Source organism: Mizuhopecten yessoensis, unplaced genomic scaffold (genome assembly GCF_002113885.1).
Source record: "Mizuhopecten yessoensis strain PY_sf001 unplaced genomic scaffold, ASM211388v2 scaffold9133, whole genome shotgun sequence".
In the NCBI taxonomy this organism is placed as follows: Eukaryota; Metazoa; Mollusca; class Bivalvia; order Pectinida; family Pectinidae; genus Mizuhopecten; species Mizuhopecten yessoensis.
In genome coordinates this window covers 251,533-272,380 of record NW_018407895.1, presented here as the reverse complement: position 1 = coordinate 272,380, position 20,848 = coordinate 251,533, and the positions used below count along the sequence as shown (strand labels likewise).

Sequence of the window (20,848 nt, the reverse complement as noted above, 5' to 3'; positions counted from 1 at the left end):
TATATATTGTAGTCAAAAGTATATGTTGTAGTCAAAAGTATCTGTTGTAGTCAAAAGTATATGTTGTAGTCAAAAGTATATATTGTAGTCAAAAGTATATGTTGTAGTCAAAAGTATCTGTTGTAGTCAACAGTATATGTTGTAGTCAAAAGTATATATTGTAGTCAAAAGTATATATTGTAGTCAAAAGTATATGTTGTAGTCAAAAGTATCTGTTGTAGTCAAAAGTATATGTTGTAGTCAAAAGTATATATTGTAGTCAAAAGTATATGTTGTAGTCAAAAGTATCTGTTGTAGTCAACAGTATATGTTGTAGTCAAAAGTGTATATTGTAGTCAAAAGTATATATTGTAGTCAAAAGTATATGTTGTAGTCAAAAGTATCTGTTGTAGTCAAAAGTATATGTTGTAGTCAAAAGTGTATATTGTAGTCAAAAGTATATGTTGTAGTCAAAAGTATCTGTTGTAGTCAACAGTATCTGTTGTAGTCAAAAGTACATGTATATGTTGTAGTCAAAAGTATCTGTTGTAGTCAACAGTATATGTTGTAGTCAAAAGTGTATATTGTAGTCAAAAGTGTATATTGTAGTCAAAAGTATATGTTGTAGTCAAACGTATCTGTTGTAGTCAAAAGTATCTGTTGTAGTCAAAAGTACATGTATATGTTGTAGTCAAAAGTATCTGTTGTAGTCAACAGTATATGTTGTAGTCAAAAGTGTATATTGTAGTCAAAAGTGTATATTGTAGTCAAAAGTATATGTTGTAGTCAAAAGTATCTGTTGTAGTCAAAAGTATCTGTTGTAGTCAAAAGTACATGTATATGTTGTAGTCAAAAGTATCTGTTGTAGTCAACAGTATATGTTGTAGTCAAAAGTGTATATTGTAGTCAAAAGTGTATATTGTAGTCAAAAGTATATGTTGTAGTCAAACGTATCTGTTGTAGTCAAAAGTATCTGTTGTAGTCAAAAGTACATGTATATGTTGTAGTCAAAAGTATCTGTTGTAGTCAACAGTATATGTTGTAGTCAAAAGTGTATATTGTAGTCAAAAGTGTATATTGTAGTCAAAAGTATATGTTGTAGTCAAAAGTATCTGTTGTAGTCAAAAGTATCTGTTGTAGTCAAAAGTACATGTATATGTTGTAGTCAAAAGTATCTGTTGTAGTCAACAGTATATGTTGTAGTCAAAAGTGTATATTGTAGTCAAAAGTATATATTGTAGTCAAAAGTATATGTTGTAGTCAAAAGTATCTGTTGTAGTCAAAAGTATATGTTGTAGTCAAAAGTATATATTGTAGTCAAAAGTATATGTTGTAGTCAAAAGTATCTGTTGTAGTCAACAGTATATGTTGTAGTCAAAAGTATATGTTGTAGTCAAATGTACATGTATATGTTGAAGTCAAAAGTATCTGTTGTAGTCAACAGTATATGTTGTAGTCAAAAGTATATATTGTAGTCAAAAGTATATGTTGTAGTCAATAGTACATGTATATGTTGTAGTCAAAAGTATCTGTTGTAGTCAACAGTATATGTTGAAGTCAAAAGTGTATATTGTAGTCAAAAGTATATGTTCTAGTCAAAAGTATCTGTTGTAGTCAGCAGTATCTGTTGTAGTCAAATGTACATGTATATGTTGTAGCCAAAAGTATCTGTTGTAGTCAACAGTATATGTTGAAGTCAAAAGTGTATATTGTAGTCAAAAGTATATGTTCTAGTCAAAAGTATCTGTTGTAGTCAGCAGTATCTGTTGTAGTCAAATGTACATGTATATGTTGAAGTCAAAAGTATCTGTTGTAGTCAACAGAATATGTTGTAGTCAAAAGTATATACTGTAGTTAAAAGTATATATTGTAGTCAAAAGTATATGTTGTAGTCAAACGTATCTGTTGTAGTCAAAAGTATCTGTTGTAGTCAACAGTATATGTTGTAGTCAAAAGTATATATTGTAGTCAAAAGTATATATTGTAGTCAACAGTATTTGTTGTAGTCAAAAGTATATATTGAAGTCAAAAGTATCTGTTGTAGTCAACAGTATATGTTGTAGTCAAAAGTACATGTATATGTTGTAGTCAAACGTATATGCTGTAGTCAAAAGTATCTGTTGTAGTCAAAAGTGTATATTGTAGTCAAAAGTGTATATTGTAGTCAAAAGTATATGTTGTAGTCAACAGTATCTGTTGTAGTCAAAAGTATCTGTTGTAGTCAAAAGTACATGTATATGTTGTAGTCAAAAGTATCTGTTGTAGTCAACAGTATATGTTGTAGTCAAAAGTGTATATTGTAGTCAAAAGTGTATATTGTAGTCAAAAGTATATGTTGTAGTCAAAAGTATCTGTTGTAGTCAAAAGTATCTGTTGTAGTCAAAAGTACATGTATATGTTGTAGTCAAAAGTATCTGTTGTAGTCAACAGTATATGTTGTAGTCAAAAGTGTATATTGTAGTCAAAAGTGTATATTGTAGTCAAAAGTATATGTTGTAGTCAAAAGTATCTGTTGTAGTCAAAAGTATATGTTGTAGTCAAAAGTGTATATTGTAGTCAAAAGTATATGTTGTAGTCAAAAGTATCTGTTGTAGTCAACAGTATCTGTTGTAGTCAAAAGTACATGTATATGTTGTAGTCAAAAGTATCTGTTGTAGTCAACAGTATATGTTGTAGTCAAAAGTGTATATTGTAGTCAAAAGTGTATATTGTAGTCAAAAGTATATGTTGTAGTCAAAAGTATCTGTTGTAGTCAAAAGTATATGTTGTAGTCAAAAGTGTATATTGTAGTCAAAAGTATATGTTGTAGTCAAAAGTATCTGTTGTAGTCAACAGTATCTGTTGTAGTCAAAAGTACATGTATATGTTGTAGTCAAAAGTATCTGTTGTAGTCAACAGTATATGTTGTAGTCAAAAGTGTATATTGTAGTCAAAAGTGTATATTGTAGTCAAAAGTATATGTTGTAGTCAAAAGTATCTGTTGTAGTCAAAAGTATCTGTTGTAGTCAAAAGTACATGTATATGTTGTAGTCAAAAGTATCTGTTGTAGTCAACAGTATATGTTGTAGTCAAAAGTGTATATTGTAGTCAAAAGTATATATTGTAGTCAAAAATATATGTTGTAGTCAAAAGCATCTGTTGTAGTCAAAAGTACATGTATATGTTGTAGTCAACAGTATCTGTTGTAGTCAACAGTATATGTTGTAGTCAAAAGTATATATTGTAGTCAAAAGTGTATATTGTAGTCAAAAGTATATATTGAAGTCAAAAGTATCTGTTGTAGTCAACTGTATCTGTTGTAGTCAAAAGTACATGTATATGTTGTAGTCAACAGTATCTGTTGTAGTCAACAGTATATATTGTAGTCAAAAGTATATATTGTAGTCAACAGTATATGTTGTAGTCAAAAGTGTATATTGTAGTCAAAAGTATATGTTGTAGTCAAAAGTATCTGTTGTAGTCAACAGTATCTGTTGTAGTCAAAAGTACATGTATATGTTGTAGTCAAAAGTATCTGTTGTAGTCAACAGTATATGTTGTAGTCAAAAGTATATATTGTAGTCAAAAGTATATATTGTAGTCAAAAGTATATGTTGTAGTCAAAAGTATCTGTTTTAGTCAAAAGTATATATTGTAGTCAAAAGTATATATTGTAGTCAAAAGTATCTGTTGTAGTCAAAAGCTGTAATTGTATAATCTCGTTAAAGGCTTTTGTCGGAACGCCACCGATGAACCCTATTTGGGGAAAAACAAGGACCCTATGGAGCAGAAACAATTTTTACGCTGACTTAGTTTGGATTTGTACATCATGTTTAACTACTTTAGTACATCATGACGTCGTATTTCTTATAACATTATTAAAGACCATAGTACACCATACAATGCTATAACTGAGTGGTATCTGAGGACTTGCTTTGTTTACTCGTGTTCCATTCATAGTAACTTCTGCCAGAAAACGGTTTGTCACGTGACTGGTCTTATAAGCGATGGATACACACACACATCCTATCTGTTTCTTTACCCAAAACATTAATAACATCCATTGTAACAGTATATATGACGTAATGAGAATGTTATGTTGCTACATAGACAGGAAATCGAAATGGAGACGATGACATATGTAGAATGATGATAGAAAACATGTTTTTTGCGAAAAATTCACAGATATTTCTGGGCATCTTAAGTTGGTTTACAAGGAGACTTGTTCCATATTTATCACTTTCTGTTGATGATTCTCTTGCAGCACACAAGAAGGGCCATCAACAGGAATTCCACCAGCTCTGACAGGGTTAGAAGACTGGCGCCCAGGAATATCCCCATCTGACCTCCAAGAGTTGCTTTGAAAATAAATATTCATAGATATATATTCACTCGGTCAACAGAAAATATTGATTTTAATGTTTACGGATGCAATATAGTTATTGCTTCGAAACAACGAGTAGCAAAGCCGAACAATAACTTCCGCTTTTTAGAACCTTTCTGTTTTCTTTCCTCTTAATAAAGAATAAATTGAATAAAACATGTATATTTTCACAATAGATGTCTCTATGTTCCTCCGTTTATAGTGTACTTTAGTACGGATACCCCAAAATCTCAATGAAAAAGCATAGACATAGCTAGCCTAACGCTAGTTATGTGAAACGAAACTGCAACTACAACTTACCAAGGAAAATGATTTTTTTTCATTTAAAAATATTATTTATGACATTTTCCCACAGCTTCATCAAGTAAAAAAGCAGTAAGCAAAATACCATAACATCAATTTACAAGGACGTTATATAAATTAATTTAATACGAAAAGTCAACAGCAAAGATGAAGGAAGAAAACATTAAATACTTATATCAATAGCAGCATGGCACTGATTTAGTGTAAAATGAAAATGAGTTGTCATACAGGGTCGTATTAAGAGATGATTGAAAGTGTAAGATATCATTATTGTGTTTCCGATAAGATGAATTTCGCGGTTTTGGTATAAGTACAGTGCGAGAACACCTTTAAGAGTCTGCACTTTAACTAGTAGTAGAAGAATAAGAATTTATACAATAACTAGTAGTGCAAATACTTATGGCACCTGTTTTAGTATACCTATACAGGATACAGCAGAGTTTTCGGTTAAACATGGTCGATACTTTACTCTAGGTCTTATTGCAGTAGCCATTGATTCTTACAAAACAAATCAACTCAACAATATCCTGTGGCTTCTATGTGTTTATTTGATACATGAAATGAAACTGATTTATATAAAAAAAAAATGATTATTATAAACTCGTTACTATCAGACGATCGGCATTCTCTGTATTATATGAATCAACCAAAATCTGTTGTCCAAATGACACTTATTACACAACTAGAGGTATATTTTCGTAACAATTTTTAGCACTCAGGACCTATGAAAGAGCTGGAGGTAAAACTGGTTGTTATGGGATAACAAGCGATGCCTGTTCCTTGTGTGGCACCCATAAGTCTGCCACCCTCACGGATGAATATTATTGGAGGAATACTACAGTACATACCAACTATTTTTTCCACGTCATACTCCGGTTGGTACTCGACCTTCAGATAACTCAGGGTGTCGAAGAAAATTCTCACCTCCATGAAACTTGTCCTGTTGAAAACAAGTGGTTATGTACGACTTAGGATTCACCATTCGACACGTCTCGATATTTCTGAGAGCTGACGTTACACGCTCGGCACATTGTGGCTTAGTGAGAATGTTTTCAGTGGTTTAGAGTCGAGACATCGATCATTTGCACTCTTTCAGTTCGCTTGAAACAGACATTTCCGAAAGCTCGCAAAATCAGTTTTCAATTGCTGTTTGTGTTCAAAACAAACCTATCATTTACGTGGTAATATATCTTAATATGATACAGCATTGGAGTCAATAAATGCTGCAATAGGTATATAACTATATAGGATAGAAACAATCGATAAATTTGAGTTGATGTTTATGCTCTGTGCGGTTTGTATAAGATCACACAGTATATTGACAACTAATTTAGTTATTGCTACTAAAATATTTTATTAAAGAAAACGGATTGATAAAAGAACTTGATTTCACCGTTGAATAACGTCATTTGAAATTCAAAATGCACGTTTTTCCTGAAAATTACTATATGTACAGAAAGTGTTAGCATTGTTATGTACAGATTTACTATATATGTACAGATAAGGTATGGGAAAAAAATGGTATTATACTTGCGTGTTTGTTATTTAAGCCATGAATGCTTTAGCAAATGTTGTTTTGGTCCTATAACACACATTGCTATTGTTGACAAACGAGATATAGCCCAGTAGGATTTTATGTAAGTAATATCAATATGTAATTAATAACATTAATTATTGATATTTATATCTTGATAGAGTAGTTATGCTTTATGAAGTTATTTCGAACACTATTTTATACAGTAAATTAAGTGTTGACAACCATGAAAGTGATGACGTCACAAAAGAGATTAATTACGTTACAATAGGCAATGTTGCTACAGTCTCACAACAACATTTGCCTCCCCGGTGCATGGCAATGGAAGGATTTATTTATGTGGTATAAAACTAGAATTTTGTTTATAAAAAACGTTTATAATTTGGATAAAACAGTTGTTTGATGTTATGCGTAAGTTGATACTGTTTACCTCATATCCTTGTATCCCATTTGAGTGAAGAAGTCTATGTTGGGCTTGGACGGGAAGTAGGCCGTGGTGACGGAGGCGCTGTACATGTTAAACACACATGGAATAGCACAATGACACTCCTTCTGTAAGGTCATGTTCCGTGTGTAGAAATCTGACGAGAAAAGAAACACATAGAAAGTTTTAGGTACATTCCACAAAGCAAAACCGTAACGGGTAAATATAGTTACGTTTGAATAGTAAAATAGAAAGGTTCTGGGTTTTTTTTAAATCCAGTAATTCAACATATCATCTGGTTGGTACGTGTTTCAGTAAGGACAGCAATTCTCCGATGGTAATGTATATGAATATGTTACGTGTTATACCCTAAGCCTACATATCTTTTAAATTAATTGCTACATGATATAAATATTTGTTCTCCCTGTATGCACCCTGCAGTTCGAGGATTGTGGAAAAATACAGCTGCTGTTACTTTTTGCATATTGTAAGAGGCAGCTAATGGTTGAACCCCCTGCAGAATTGGGGAGTTCTTTTGTGCCCTCAGGTAGGAACACAAAAGCAGCCAAAGTAAATCCTAACAAACTTTTTGTTTCCTTGTACCTTATTTGAAAACATCTCCCTTTTCCTCGTTTGTGTTGATTGTTCACCAAGTTTGGGAAGACAATGCGTTCTGTCAACATGCCGGAGCATACCAAAATCCTATAAAATCTAGTTCTTATTCCCTGCTAAACGGTCAACATGTATGGTTCCGGATCAACTGGTTCACCCGTTGTCAGTATAATGTGACTGGGTGGATTACCGTGCCGGGTACCTTCGGCATGGTATTTCAGTGATGTAGCACTATACAGTTGGCATCAGATCTAGATCTGCTATATTACTAAGAGGTAAATACATCAACATACCGCCTCTGGCAATCATGCACACATGCATTGATACATAACGCTTGACTTGAAGTTAGCGTGAACTGATTATATGACGTTAACCGAAACCAAAATCCGGTTCACATCTTCACAATAAATAAATGAAAATCTTAAGTTGTTCTTTTTAATAGGAACATCTGGTTTATTACTTAACATGAAGTAACTAAGAAAATTTCCAAGATAAAAGTACTTATTGCGTGCGACAGAAACGCCTTGTGACGTTAGGATTACAGTGACTTGATAAAGATGATATTTAACTGCCGTTTCTGAAATGTTATCGTCGAGTCCATTTTACCAATCAATGATCCCCTCGTGATATATAATCCGATGAATGATAATGAAGGACGATTGATGTTATATAATATATCACAACATGCTGTAAATATTTCTTCATAAATAAGTTTATTTTATTTTTACATGTCATCGAGATATACTAAAATTACAGTAGGTAATGCAATGCTGTATAATATCATTTGGGAATAGCGTAGTAGACCTACCTGCATATACATCATAACATTGCGCATGCTCCCTAAACGTGCAGATTCTCTCTGTTCCTGCAATGGTTAAAGATAAAGGAAGTGTTATAAGTGAATGTCATTAATAGGGAACATAGGATAAATGTACAACATACAGGATCTTAAATATCTGACGTAATTTATATTTATACCGAAATCTATTATTTATGCAATTTTACAATTTCTTATTTAACCGTATCGAATCACTTATTTGTCTGAAAGATGGTACACTGCTCTGATAAATCGTAACATGGCCGTGAAATACATTTGTGTACTGCACGGTCACATGACCAATATATTTGCAGTCCAAAAGGAAGTAGATTTCAAGCGTTTTATTGTCACTGATTGCTCTGTTTTCTAGTGACCGCTGGCTGTCAAATGGCAGTTGGGATTTCTTTCCGCTATGAGTCGGAAGAACTTTTAGTAGAGTATTACATCATAAACACGCATACACGTATCAGTGTTCTGTGAGGATTGTAAGCGAGTTGATAAAGTTACAGTTTCGACATTATTGTTAAACATGTAATGAAATAACTATCAAATGTTTGTTCGTGGAATAGCGAAATTCATTTCACCTACGGATCTGGTAGCTGACCATGTGTCACATTACAGAAGTTCAAAGGCCAAATGCAATATTACACATGGTCAACAACGACATTACCCCTAACGAGTTCGTATTACAGGGTGACAGGCCAACGTCAAGATCATTGTAAATACCTCGAACGTGTTCGTGTTCCATGATGTTAAGCCATTGTCAAGGTTGTCATTATAATTAACTGTTTTTATGATTTATCAATTTCGCCATTTTATTCCGGAATGCTCTTCACATTGTAATCAAACTTCATCTATCGATGAAGGGAACCAAGGTCAACGTCACTTTCCATTTTGTTAAAAAACTCTTTGTCGTAGATAGTTTTTTTTTATCAAACTTAATATATTCAGCATGAGAATACCTCAAGAACAAGTTTCTGTGTTAGATCACGGTCAACGTTACTATTTTATATTATTTTGTCATCATTTTAGCAACCTAATCCCTATTTCAAACACCGCACACAAGGGAATCTGTGTCTGTTGTGATGCCTTGTTTTTAGTCTGGCTTAAGAGTATTCCTGCTCACCAGCATGTTATAACCGGCCGTTTATCTGACACTGCTGACATATTGTACTTAATTATTGACACCATTCATTGTTAAACATTCCTTTTACACGGAATCATTTAGTGAGATGTTATCCTGGTTTTGTTTATGAGGGTCATTTATATACAGAACAAAGACAGAGCGGACGTCATCAATATAAGACGACAGACACGCGGAACCTGCTTTAAGTCTATAATATTGAGCTAAGACGTGAAGTTATTGATGAAACAAAGAGGTCATCAATGCAGATATAGTTTAAGTATGTTGAAATAAATGCAGACGACATCGTTGTTCACCTAGTGGTATTATTTCCATCCGTGTTTACAGTATACGCTGGTAAGAATTTAAGTGTTAGTTCATGGTTACCCAGTGGCAACCAAACGAGGCTAATATCAAGAAATGTAAAATGTTTAATATGTCTAAGACAAAACTTTTACAAGGACATATTCTGGAAAGTGAAATTTTACTCCATTACATCTACACATTCACAGCCAAACGTACGTGACCAGGAAACGATATCACATATATACATGTATATACTTACCGATGTCAGCCAAAAGTATTTACCGATGTCGGTATTCACTTGGCATCCTAGAGTTTTAACTGATGCCAGTTTTTATCTGGCAGCCAAAAGTACTTGCCGATTTCAGATTTTACATTGCAGCAATAAGCTATTACCGATGTCATTGTTCACCTGCCAGGCTACACGTGTTCACTAATGTCTATGTTTATGCGTACCTACCGATGTCAGCGGGCGCCTGGTAGTCGGAGGTTCTAACCGATGTCAATGAGCGCCTGGTAGACATACATATTTACATATGTCAGTTGGCGCCTGGCAGTCACATATTCTAACCGATGTTAGTGGGCGTCTGGCAGTCACAGGTTCTAACCGATGTCAATGAACGCCTGGTAGCAATACATATTTATATATGTCAGTTGGCGCCTGGCAGTCACATATTCTAACCGATGTCAGTGGGCGCCTGGCAGTCACAGGTTCTAACCGATATCAATTAGCACCTGGTAGCCATATATATTTACATATTTCAGTTGGCGCCTGGCAGTCACATATTCTAACCGATGTCAGTGGGCGCCTGGCAGTCACAGGTTCTAACCGATGTCAATGAGTGTCTGGTAGCCATATATATTTACATATGTCAGTTGGCGCCTGGCAGTCACATATTCTAACCGATGTCAGTGGGCGCCTGGCAGTCACAGGTTCTAACCGATATCAATGAGCGCCTGGTAGCCATATATATTTACATATGTCAGTTGGCGCCTGGCAGTCACATATTCTTACCGATGTCAGTGGGCGCCTGGCAGTCACATATTCTTACCGATGTTAGTGGGCGTCTGGCAGTCACAGGTTCTAACCGATGTCAATGAGCGCCTGGTAGCAATACATATTTGTATATGTCAGTTGGCGCCTGGCAGTCACATATTCTAACCGATGTCAGTGGGGGCCTGGCAGTCACATATTCTTACCGAAGTTAGTGGGCGTCTGGCAGTCACAGGTTCTAACCGATGTCAGTGAGTGTCTGGTAGCCATATATATTTACATATGTGAGTTGGCGCCTGGCAGTCACATATTCTAAGCGATGTCAGTGGGCGCCTGGCAGTCACATGTTCTAACCGATATCAATGAGCGACTGATAGCCATATATATTTACATATGTCAGTGGGCGCCTGGCAGTCACAGGTTCTAACCGATGTCAATGAGTGTCTGGTAGCCATATATATTTACATATGTGAGTTGGCGCCTGGCAGTCACATATTATTACCGATGTCAGTGGGCGCCTGGCAGCCACAGGTTCTAACCGATATCAATGAGCGACTGATAGCCATATATATTTACATATGTCAGTGGGCGCCTGGCAGTCACAGGATCTAACCGATATCAATGACCGCCTGGTAGCCATATATATTTACATATGTCAGTGGGCGCCTGGCAGTCACATGTTCTAACCGATATCAATGAGCGACTGATAGCCATATATATTTACATATGTCAGTTCGCGCCTGGCAGTCACATATTCTTACCGATATCAGTCGGCGCCTGGCAGTCACATATTCTTATCGATGTCAGTGGGGGCCTGGCAGTCACAGGTTCTAACCGATATTAATGAGCGCCTGGTAGCCATATATATTTCCATATGTCAGTTGGCGCCTGGCAGTCACATATCCTTACCGATATCAGTGGGCGCCTGGCAGTCACATATTATTACCGATGTTAGTGGGCGCCTGGCAGTCCCATATTCTTACCGATGTCAGTGGGCCCCTGGCAGTCCCATGTTCTAACCGATGTCAGTGGGCGCCTGGCAGCCACAGGTTCTAACCGATATCAATGAGCGACTGATAGCCATATATATTTACATATGTCAGTGGGCGCCTGGCAGTCACATGTTCTAACCGATATCAATGAGCGACTGATAGCCATATATATTTACATATGTCAGTTCGCGCCTGGCAGTCACATATTCTTACCGATATCAGTCGGCGCCTGGCAGTCACATATTCTAACCGATGTCAGTGGGCGCCTGGCAGTCACAGGTTCTAACCGATGTCGGAGGGGCCCTGGTAGCCACAATGACTTACCGATCTCAGAGGTCGCCTGGCAGCCACAAGTAGTTAAATATGTCAGTGCGCGCCTGACAGTCACAAATACTTACAGATGTCAGTTGGCGCATGACAGTCACATGCTCTTACCAATGTCGGAGGGGCCTTAACAGCCATAAGTACTCACCAATGTCAGTCGGCGCCTGGCAGCCACAGGTACTGACCAAGTAGCGATATTTACACTCCCTCAGACAGGCTTTACGACTGTACGTGTCGTGATATTCCAGCGGGTTCTTAAAGTCGGAGGATTCGGTGTCGAGGCAGTAGCCACCCCCACTGGACTGGTACGGGTACGGCATGTACTTGTACTGGTGACAGAGATATTTAGGTCAATACATGTTCCACTTAATACATAATGTTCTTGTGCCAAATGTCCATAGGGGTTAATAAATTAACACAATCTACATGTATAAGATTGTATGTCAGATGCCATCTTGTGAGTTACAAAATAATCATACTTTATGTCTTTATAATAATTTGGGATGCTCCTATATACCCCTTACATGAAGAAATTGCATTCAAAGGGCTATGAACTCAACGGGATCATTGTCAGTTTGTCACTTCTCCTCCTATCTCACACTCTGTTTCAATATCTTTGCTGGTATGAATGCAAGTCGGTCACGTTCACCCCAGCATGAATATCAAACAAAATGCATTTGTTTCCGGTAAACATTCCCATCATCGTGATGAATGCACATATTTATTTCAATATCGATTGACATTATTAAAAACACGTGATTACATTAACATCTGAACTGTCTCGTGACGGTTTTTCCAAACGAAGAAAGTATTGAACAACGTGGGTGTAAGTCATGGGTAGTCATGTGTTTAGATTACTATCTATCCTTTTAGCGTATTTCGTAATCATGATGGTTCCGGTTGGCCGTGCTCCCACCATTGTTTCCTCTAGCTGTCGAGTGGTGTCTACTAACTGCCTCTATTTCGTCAGACGTGTATTTCACAATAATCAATTACTAATGAGGTGCTTTATCAGGGAGGTCAATCCATATATACTTGTAAACAAACAGTAACACGCATAGACGGATTTGGTTTATCTTAACACACAGATTTACATACGTATACAGATATCGGCACTCTAACATAACCAGAACAACTACATGATAGCACACGGGTACATTAGCATAATAGCACACAGTCACATAATAACACGCACACACATTTACATAAAAATATACAGGAATAGTTATATAAAAACTAGAACACAAAAGGAGTTATATAACAATAAACAGGCACATTTACAGTACAGTAGCACGTGAACTAATGTCATGATAACAGATACATAATTATTACATTGTCTTTCAGGTTATGGTAAGAATACAATATATGTATTTATCGCATAATGTACTGTGTTATCCAGTGATTGTTTTTTTTTTGCGTATTAACCCATGTAATATGACCTATCAGCCCTATGATTGGTTTTAAATTTTAATTGTTTCAATTTTGACGTCACGCCTAGGACAAGTATTTATTCGTGACATATGTGCGATACAATGTATGTAACTATATTAATCCAGTTAACATTACCTGTGACGTACGTCATTGAAAGTTACCATAGTAGTAGTATCATTGTAATATACTGTTGCTATGATTTCACTGTATCGGAACCTTACGATGTTGGTGTATTTCAGTGTAAAATACTGTCTCTTATTATATGTCATTTTGTAGTACTGCACGATTAATGAGTTATCACGTTTGCCATTGTACAATATGCATCATATTTCATTTGACTATTATTGTATACATGTATCATTGTAAATTTGTAATATACTGTACTATTTGTATGTCTACTCTCCGAAGTGTCTTACACAAGGAATAAAACAATCGGAATCTGAATCTGAAGTACATGACGTCACAAACTTACGCACTGGAGTCGAAAAAATGGCTTTTTACATTTCAAGGTTGCATGACAATTGTCGTTTTAAACGAATATATGCAACAAATCTTGATTACGTGATAAAAAGGATCTAACACTCGTTTTCATTCATATGAAATTTATGAAACTCGTCACGAATTGTTCATTTTAGCTCTTCAGAGGCTCACTAAATTGAAAAATTCTAAGACTCGTTTCATAAATCTCATATTAAATGGAAACTCATGAAAGATCCTATATATATCACTCTGTATTATTTATAAATATTATACAACATTAATAAAGTGTTCTTTATAATCTAAAATCTTTCTAACATTATATAGTGTCGTGTTAGATTAAGGAATGATATACAATATTTCCATACCGTCTTCTATATACAATATATACATAATAATCAATAGGCGATTATACTATTCAAAAGTACACATCTTCAACATGTATATATAACGGTTATTGACAGGATCGCAAGCCAGAGGTATCAAATGCAGACAGGTTGGGATTTACATCGTTTAAATGGTGGGAGGTTATTCAATAAAATGGCTGCTATATTTTGAAACACGAAATGATGCGTATCTGTTTCATCTAGTACGTATGTTGTGTGTGTGTATCAGAGCCTCGTACTGAGACGTGTGTCGTACTGATGACCAAAGACAGGAATACAATACTGGTGTAATATACTCTTTCTTTCGATTAAAGGTAACAAGTCGATCTGGTGTATTCTGGTGTATCTGAAAACAGCCAGGTACTTTATCAAATGCAGCCAAAGTATTCAGAATCGATAGTAACATGTGTTCACAATGGACCATCTATGACCAAGTATTAAACAAAGCGTGGCGGAATCGAGTCATTCGGCATCGATTTTTGTGGACAACTCGTACACATTTTACACCTTTGTGTGCATACGCTTCGCTTGTCATTTGTCTGATGAAGGTGGCATTGTACTTATCATTCTAGTCATCGAAACGTCACATACAAAATGTTACTGGTTGTGTAAAAAGAACTTTTCATAATGTTCACAATGGAGTTTTAAACTGTAGCTTCAGAACTGTTGTCTTTTTGCCCCCGTGTGTGTTTGTTCAGCATATGGGCTATCATCATAGCCATTCTTTTGTCATCTGACATGTTCCAAGACTATGGCGTTTGATTTTGTAACAATAAACCTAAACTGAAATACTTTGTAATTTACTTTATGTTAAATCTTCTTTAATACTTCAGTAACAATATGATTTTTATTGAACACGTGTTGGAAAGGTCTCTATTGACATAATGTACCTGCCTGTCCTATACAAACAAAAGACTAACGTTTACGCTACCAGAATAGGTACAAGAACAGAAATGGTTCGCATAAAACTAAATTTGTGTATTTACCTCTGATTATTATTATTCTCTTTATTTCCTCCTTTAAGAAGATTTTACAAACAGAATAATGTAATTATAATGATATATAAGATAATAGATACAAAATCAAATAGATGGTAAGGCAAAAATTATTGCACAACATAATAAGTTAACATAATAGAAATAAGTTAATCAATTTGAGTACAGTTTACAAAAGAATACATAATTAATAATGTTAAGAATGATATACCCAAAAGTATTGAATAATCATTCGAAGTATACATTAAGCATTTTTGAAATATGATTGACTGATGCCATACGAAATTCTGTTAACTCTAATGTATTCAGTTCATACGTTATATTGCCACCAATCAGTAGGTGAAATAATTCATAGTCTGAATGAGAGTGTAAATATACACTAAACATAAGTTCACATGTATTAATGACTTGACACCATAACTGATCTCGTAAGTCTTCAGTACAATCACATTGTAAAACTATGTGGGTATATATATCGTTATACATTTGTCCACATTTATGACATAATTCAGTTTTTTCTGAATGTCTTAGAGATACAATCAATTTCATTATACTATGTATGGCTTCTCTGTTTTGAGGAAATTTTATTAACAATTTCCACAATATATGAGGAGCCAAATTATCATGAACAAATATAAATCTGCAGAAATCGCGGTCACCACTCATTCTCTCCTTCCATCCTTTTTCTTCATATAACTGTACATTATGCTTTACTTTCGCTTTCCATATACTTTTCACTGGAAATATTCCATTTGATAAACATTCTTGTACTAATTTGTATAAATCATATTTCTTTAGTACCCTAATTACTTCATTCATAAATCCATTATTATACACATTGGTCCCTATAACTGCCATACAAAGACGAGTAAAAAACACAAGATAAGATATACAGTTTTTCTCCAAGTTGCATAATCTTCCAAACAATAATAATTTCTTGGTATCTATGTATGCTTCTAAACTTAACCAACCCAGAAGGCCTGTGCACATATCTGTACGGGTTCTTGTATGGAACCCCTGAATTGACTTTAAAATGAAACGTTGTGCTCTTTCTAACATTAAAATTTCGGTTTTTTGAAGACACCATAATTCACACCCATATAGGGCTGAAGCATATACTTTTGATTTCAGTATTTTACTAATCGTTAAAGGATTTAATGCACATGGATGAGCACCACTTTTAATTAAACTCATGACACCACTCTTAAGCTTATTACATGCGCGTACTGTACGTTCCATACTATTAAAATTATAGTTCAACATCACGCCAACATGTGTTATATCCTCAACTTCTGGAAGAAGATGCCCATATAGATATAATTTCGTACTAAGATTTCGCTTCTTTTTTCTAGAGAAATACACTATTTTACTTTTAACTGCAGAAAATGTGAAACGCCACTTTCTGCTATACGCTTCGCACATCTCGAGCATGTATTGTAAGCTTTTACGCTGTGTACTAACCAGACATATATCATCTGCTTGTGTTGGTATATTAATTCTTAAATCGGCAATAAGTGCACCCTTCCCACATTTTTCAATACTGTCTAATAAACTGTTTATGAATACAAGATACATTTTGGCAGACAACGCACTCCCCTGTAAAATCCCCCTCTCCATACGGATCCATCTTGAACTTAAACCATTAAATATAACACTACTTCTTATATCTGTGTATATTGATTTCAAAATATGCCATGTCTTTGAAGTGATACCGATCTCATTTAGCTTATACAACAAACCATCATGCCATACGGTGTCAAATGCCTTGTTACTATCTAAAAAGGCCACATAAACATCTTCTTCTCTTTCTAAATTATAATGTATACATTCTTGCAGATTAAATGCAGTTAACAAACTGCATAGTCCTTTTTGATATGCTGACTGTTGCTTATTCGGAAAGTTGTTACAATTAAGAACTGAATCTAATCTTTTAGCTAAAATCATTTCAAAAACTTTAAAAATGNACATCGCATTAACAATTTCAGACATATCTGTGCTCACTCAAGAAAATTTCGCGTGGCTGCCATTCCCTCATTCGGATCCCTTCGGGCCAGAACGAATCATCGCTGATAATATCTGCGTCCTCCGCTACTATGTTCAATTGCGCTGATGCCGTGTTCTTCCATCGTTTCTCAAAATACCTTAACAAAGTAACGCGCACATTAGCTTCCTCAAGATAGCTTCGCATGGCAGCTTCTGAGGATATTTGTCGGTTTATTCCATGTACGTAGAATCGCCTGATTCTCCTTCTTTGTTGCTGCTGGAATCCCACAAATCGCTTTGCCATCGGATTACACACAGATGTTGGGAAATGGACCTTTATCGGGTGTTGAGTTGTCGTTTCAGCTGATATATAAGATGGATTCTCAGTATCCACGGAACGCTTCTCATTTAGAGACTCCGATTGTAACATGTCGCTCCAAGTTTTTTGTCGCGTGTCGTTTCCTTGGCAGAGTCCTCTAGCGTTCCGATCGGTTTTAGGATCTAACGTGTCTGTGAAATAATTCGCTGTTTTTGTGCTTTCCAAGTTATCCACCTGGTTTATCTGATTGTTCGATGATGCACTCAACACACTGAATCTGTTAAACGTCTTTACGGCTGGTTCTGTCTGACTCTCCTCGATAAGATCCACACTCCTGTTGGTCATGTTGTGTTCACTCTTTCTTTGTATGTCCTTCCTTAATTTGTCAACTTGTTTCTTTATACCAACTACCGATGCTGCACATGTCTTTAATGATTCCCTTGTCTCACTCAGGTCTGATTCGTAACATTTTGTGTAGTTAGTCACGCGGTCTGATACCAGTTTCATTGTCTTTTTAACACTTTCAACACCATTCAATTGTTCGTTATCGTATCTTTTTGCCATGTTCTTAAAGTCTGTTGTGGCTTCTACCGTCTCCTTAATATCCATTTTCATCTTTACAATCTGTTTCATCGTTTGTTCCACTTGTCTTTTGTTTTCACGTAGTTCATCCTCAATACATTTGATCGTTGAACAGCTTTTCTTTCGGATCCTCCCATTTTCAGTTTTCAAGGAATTTATTTCCGTCCTATCCTCGGTCTGCTTTAGTTTCAGTTCGCTGACAGTTTCTTGCAATGCTTCATAGGATTGCTGTGCTTTTTCACGTGAAATCTTGATCTCTGCTACCTCCGTTTGCAGTTGCTTCAAGTCTTCTTTATACTTTAACGCCCTGTTTTTAGCATTTTCTTTCTCTTTCATTAAACCATCGATTCTTGATGTAAGTGTTTCTATTTTCTCGTTGTGGTCACTTTTCACAAAGTACATATCGCGTTTCAAGACTGCTATGGTTTCCTGTAGCACACTAAATCCTGCCAATTCGCTAGCACCGCGATTTCTATTACTGTAAGAAAGTGATTGAGTCGACGAAATGTTGGAGGATTTTGAAGGGGTTATATATAAGCATGTTTAAATGTTGTTTTCTGGTCCTTATATCCAAATAATATTAAAAGTGTATATACAATTGTAGTTCAGTATGGTATACATAAAAGCAATATATTTTGTTGCAATTGGCACATCTACTATTAGAAATAAATATAAGCTTTATAGCCTGTAATATGGTGTACCAGTTTGGGTACTCATCATGACTGAAGAACGAACGAAATCTCAGTCCGAGTTTAGCGTATTATTTTTAAAAACAAATTACTTAGAGTCAAAACTTTTCCTGAAAGTGAATCAATTAACTTTCCAGATAAAAATCAGGACTTTTAAATATAACTGAAAAACTGTCAAAATTGTGCTAATTGTGGAAGCGTGGCGTTTCAAGAGAGTAATTATATACAAATTGGCATTAGTGTATACCTTGGTAAGTTGTAGAGAGGCATAGGACGAGAATCCCGGGGAGGTGAAGAAACCTTTGTCGGTATCGGGCTCCTCGTCTGGATCATGGACAACTATCTGTTAGAAAAACAAAAAACGTCAGAGCAACTGGTCCGTTTATCTTATATATTGCTTGGTAGGTAGAAACAGGTACAAGATATAAGATACATGAATTATTAAGTCGCAAACAGGTAAACAAAAATAGTAGTTCATGTGAGCAATTACTGCGACAAACATAGGTAAAATATCACACATTAGAATATCACATATAAAGGGAGGTAACCACTGAAACGATATTCACAAAACTAATTAAAAACTTGTGAAAATACAACATGTATAAATCATAACGAAAAAGGGAACGGTAGCAAACAGATAAATGTGACATTATATTCTATTACTAAACGGAATAAATTTGTAGTACTTTAAATAACCTTTCTTTTCAAAAGTTGTCAGGAAAAGATTTTAAAATATCATTTCTATGATAGTCTGAGTAAGTACAAAGTTGCCCAATTGAATCTTAAACAGATAGAACCTACTTTTCTGTATACAAATAGTTTTATTACCTCCGTTGTTTACGATCTTGTCGGTGAAGGATACAGTGTACTCTCTTTGACACACAGTTTTCCAATCATTATGTAATAAAATTATAAAAAAAATCGTTCTAATAGTTCGAGTATTATTGCAGCTTGATACATTAATTCAGTAAAAACCCTTCTCAAAATGTGAACACTGTGATATTGTATCAAACATAGTAAGTCTATGCAGGAATCCAACAAAATAACGATTTTCTAAGTTCCTGTTCCATATGCCACATCTTCTATAAAGAGCTCTGTGGTTATATAGGTCAAAAGAATGAAACCCCGTCTTCCGAAACATGTGTTGAAATATAGCCAATGAGAACAGTGCCAATAAACCATTTTATAACGTTACATAGTGATAACTTTGCCTGAAACAGATACTTAAACCGCAGAGGTAGGACTCGCCATTGTGATTATAAAGTACATACATATACAACTTTTAATACACCAGCGCCAAGTTCAAAATGTACATGTAATTTGCGCGCGAATATTTCAAATAGGTTACAGACATCCTCACAAGACATTTTGTTTAACTTTGGCAAAATGGTGTTTACAGGACAATATCCACATCAATACATTCAATACTAAAACAAAGATTACCTTCATTCCTGCCGCCATGTTGTCATTGTACACGTACTCGTCTTGGTTGACATGGATGTAAAACGCAAGCGACTTGGTACTTCCGGTTATAGTTGTGATCAAGGCTTCATGTTCCCTGATATATTCTTTACTGTTGAAGGTGTAACAAAGGCCGATGTCGGTCAGAGTTGGAGTGAGAACCGTCATACAATTGTTCATAACGTCTTTCATGTCAACACATGCCCCGAACATGTCCAATATGCTATATGATACGTTGTGAAGCCATCCTTCCGGTAGGGGGAGCGACAGGTTACTATACCAAGGGTGGTCGTAGTCTATAGGAGACACAAAATCTTTCATTCTGCTTAATGTTAGAAGATAATGCTCCATCACAGGGTCGGGTTTCAGGCCTGATTTCTTGTACGGTGACAAATTACAGAATGTGATGGCAGGGAACGGCAGCTGGTTGACGAGTTCCACTTTGATGTTAGACATAGTTGTGTGCTGGGTGTACTTCTTAAATAAGTCGACGCACGTGTATATCAACAAACCGCCCATACACAGTAACGCTATCACCCATATGACCCTACAATCAAATATATCGTACATTGTATTAAAAAAGACATAATTCAAAGTTGAAACTAACTTCTTTCTCGAGTGTTTTAAAGTCATATCACACGCGCCGTTTCGCTTTCCTAACGCCAATATTGATAGATATTATTTTTTTCTGATGTAAGTAGTATCCGACGGATAAAGGAATCAATTCTTCTCATTACAGAAGAGTAGATACCATTTG

At 35.4% G+C, this 20,848-nt stretch overlaps 1 protein-coding gene across 1 annotated transcript; it reads right to left on the bottom strand.

The window, feature by feature from the left end:
- Positions 1–3,638: 3,638 nt before the first annotated feature.
- Positions 3,639–20,547, bottom strand: LOC110457410 (acid-sensing ion channel 1C-like). The gene is made up of 7 exons (XM_021508672.1): positions 20,074–20,547; positions 18,878–18,973; positions 11,917–12,097; positions 8,024–8,080; positions 6,610–6,760; positions 5,494–5,585; positions 3,639–4,316 (listed from the first exon to the last, which is right to left on the bottom strand). The coding sequence occupies exons 1-7, from the start codon at positions 20,545–20,547 to the stop codon at positions 4,195–4,197; spliced, it is 1,173 nt and encodes a 390-aa protein (XP_021364347.1). The 3' UTR covers positions 3,639–4,194.
- Positions 20,548–20,848: the final 301 nt, after the last annotated feature.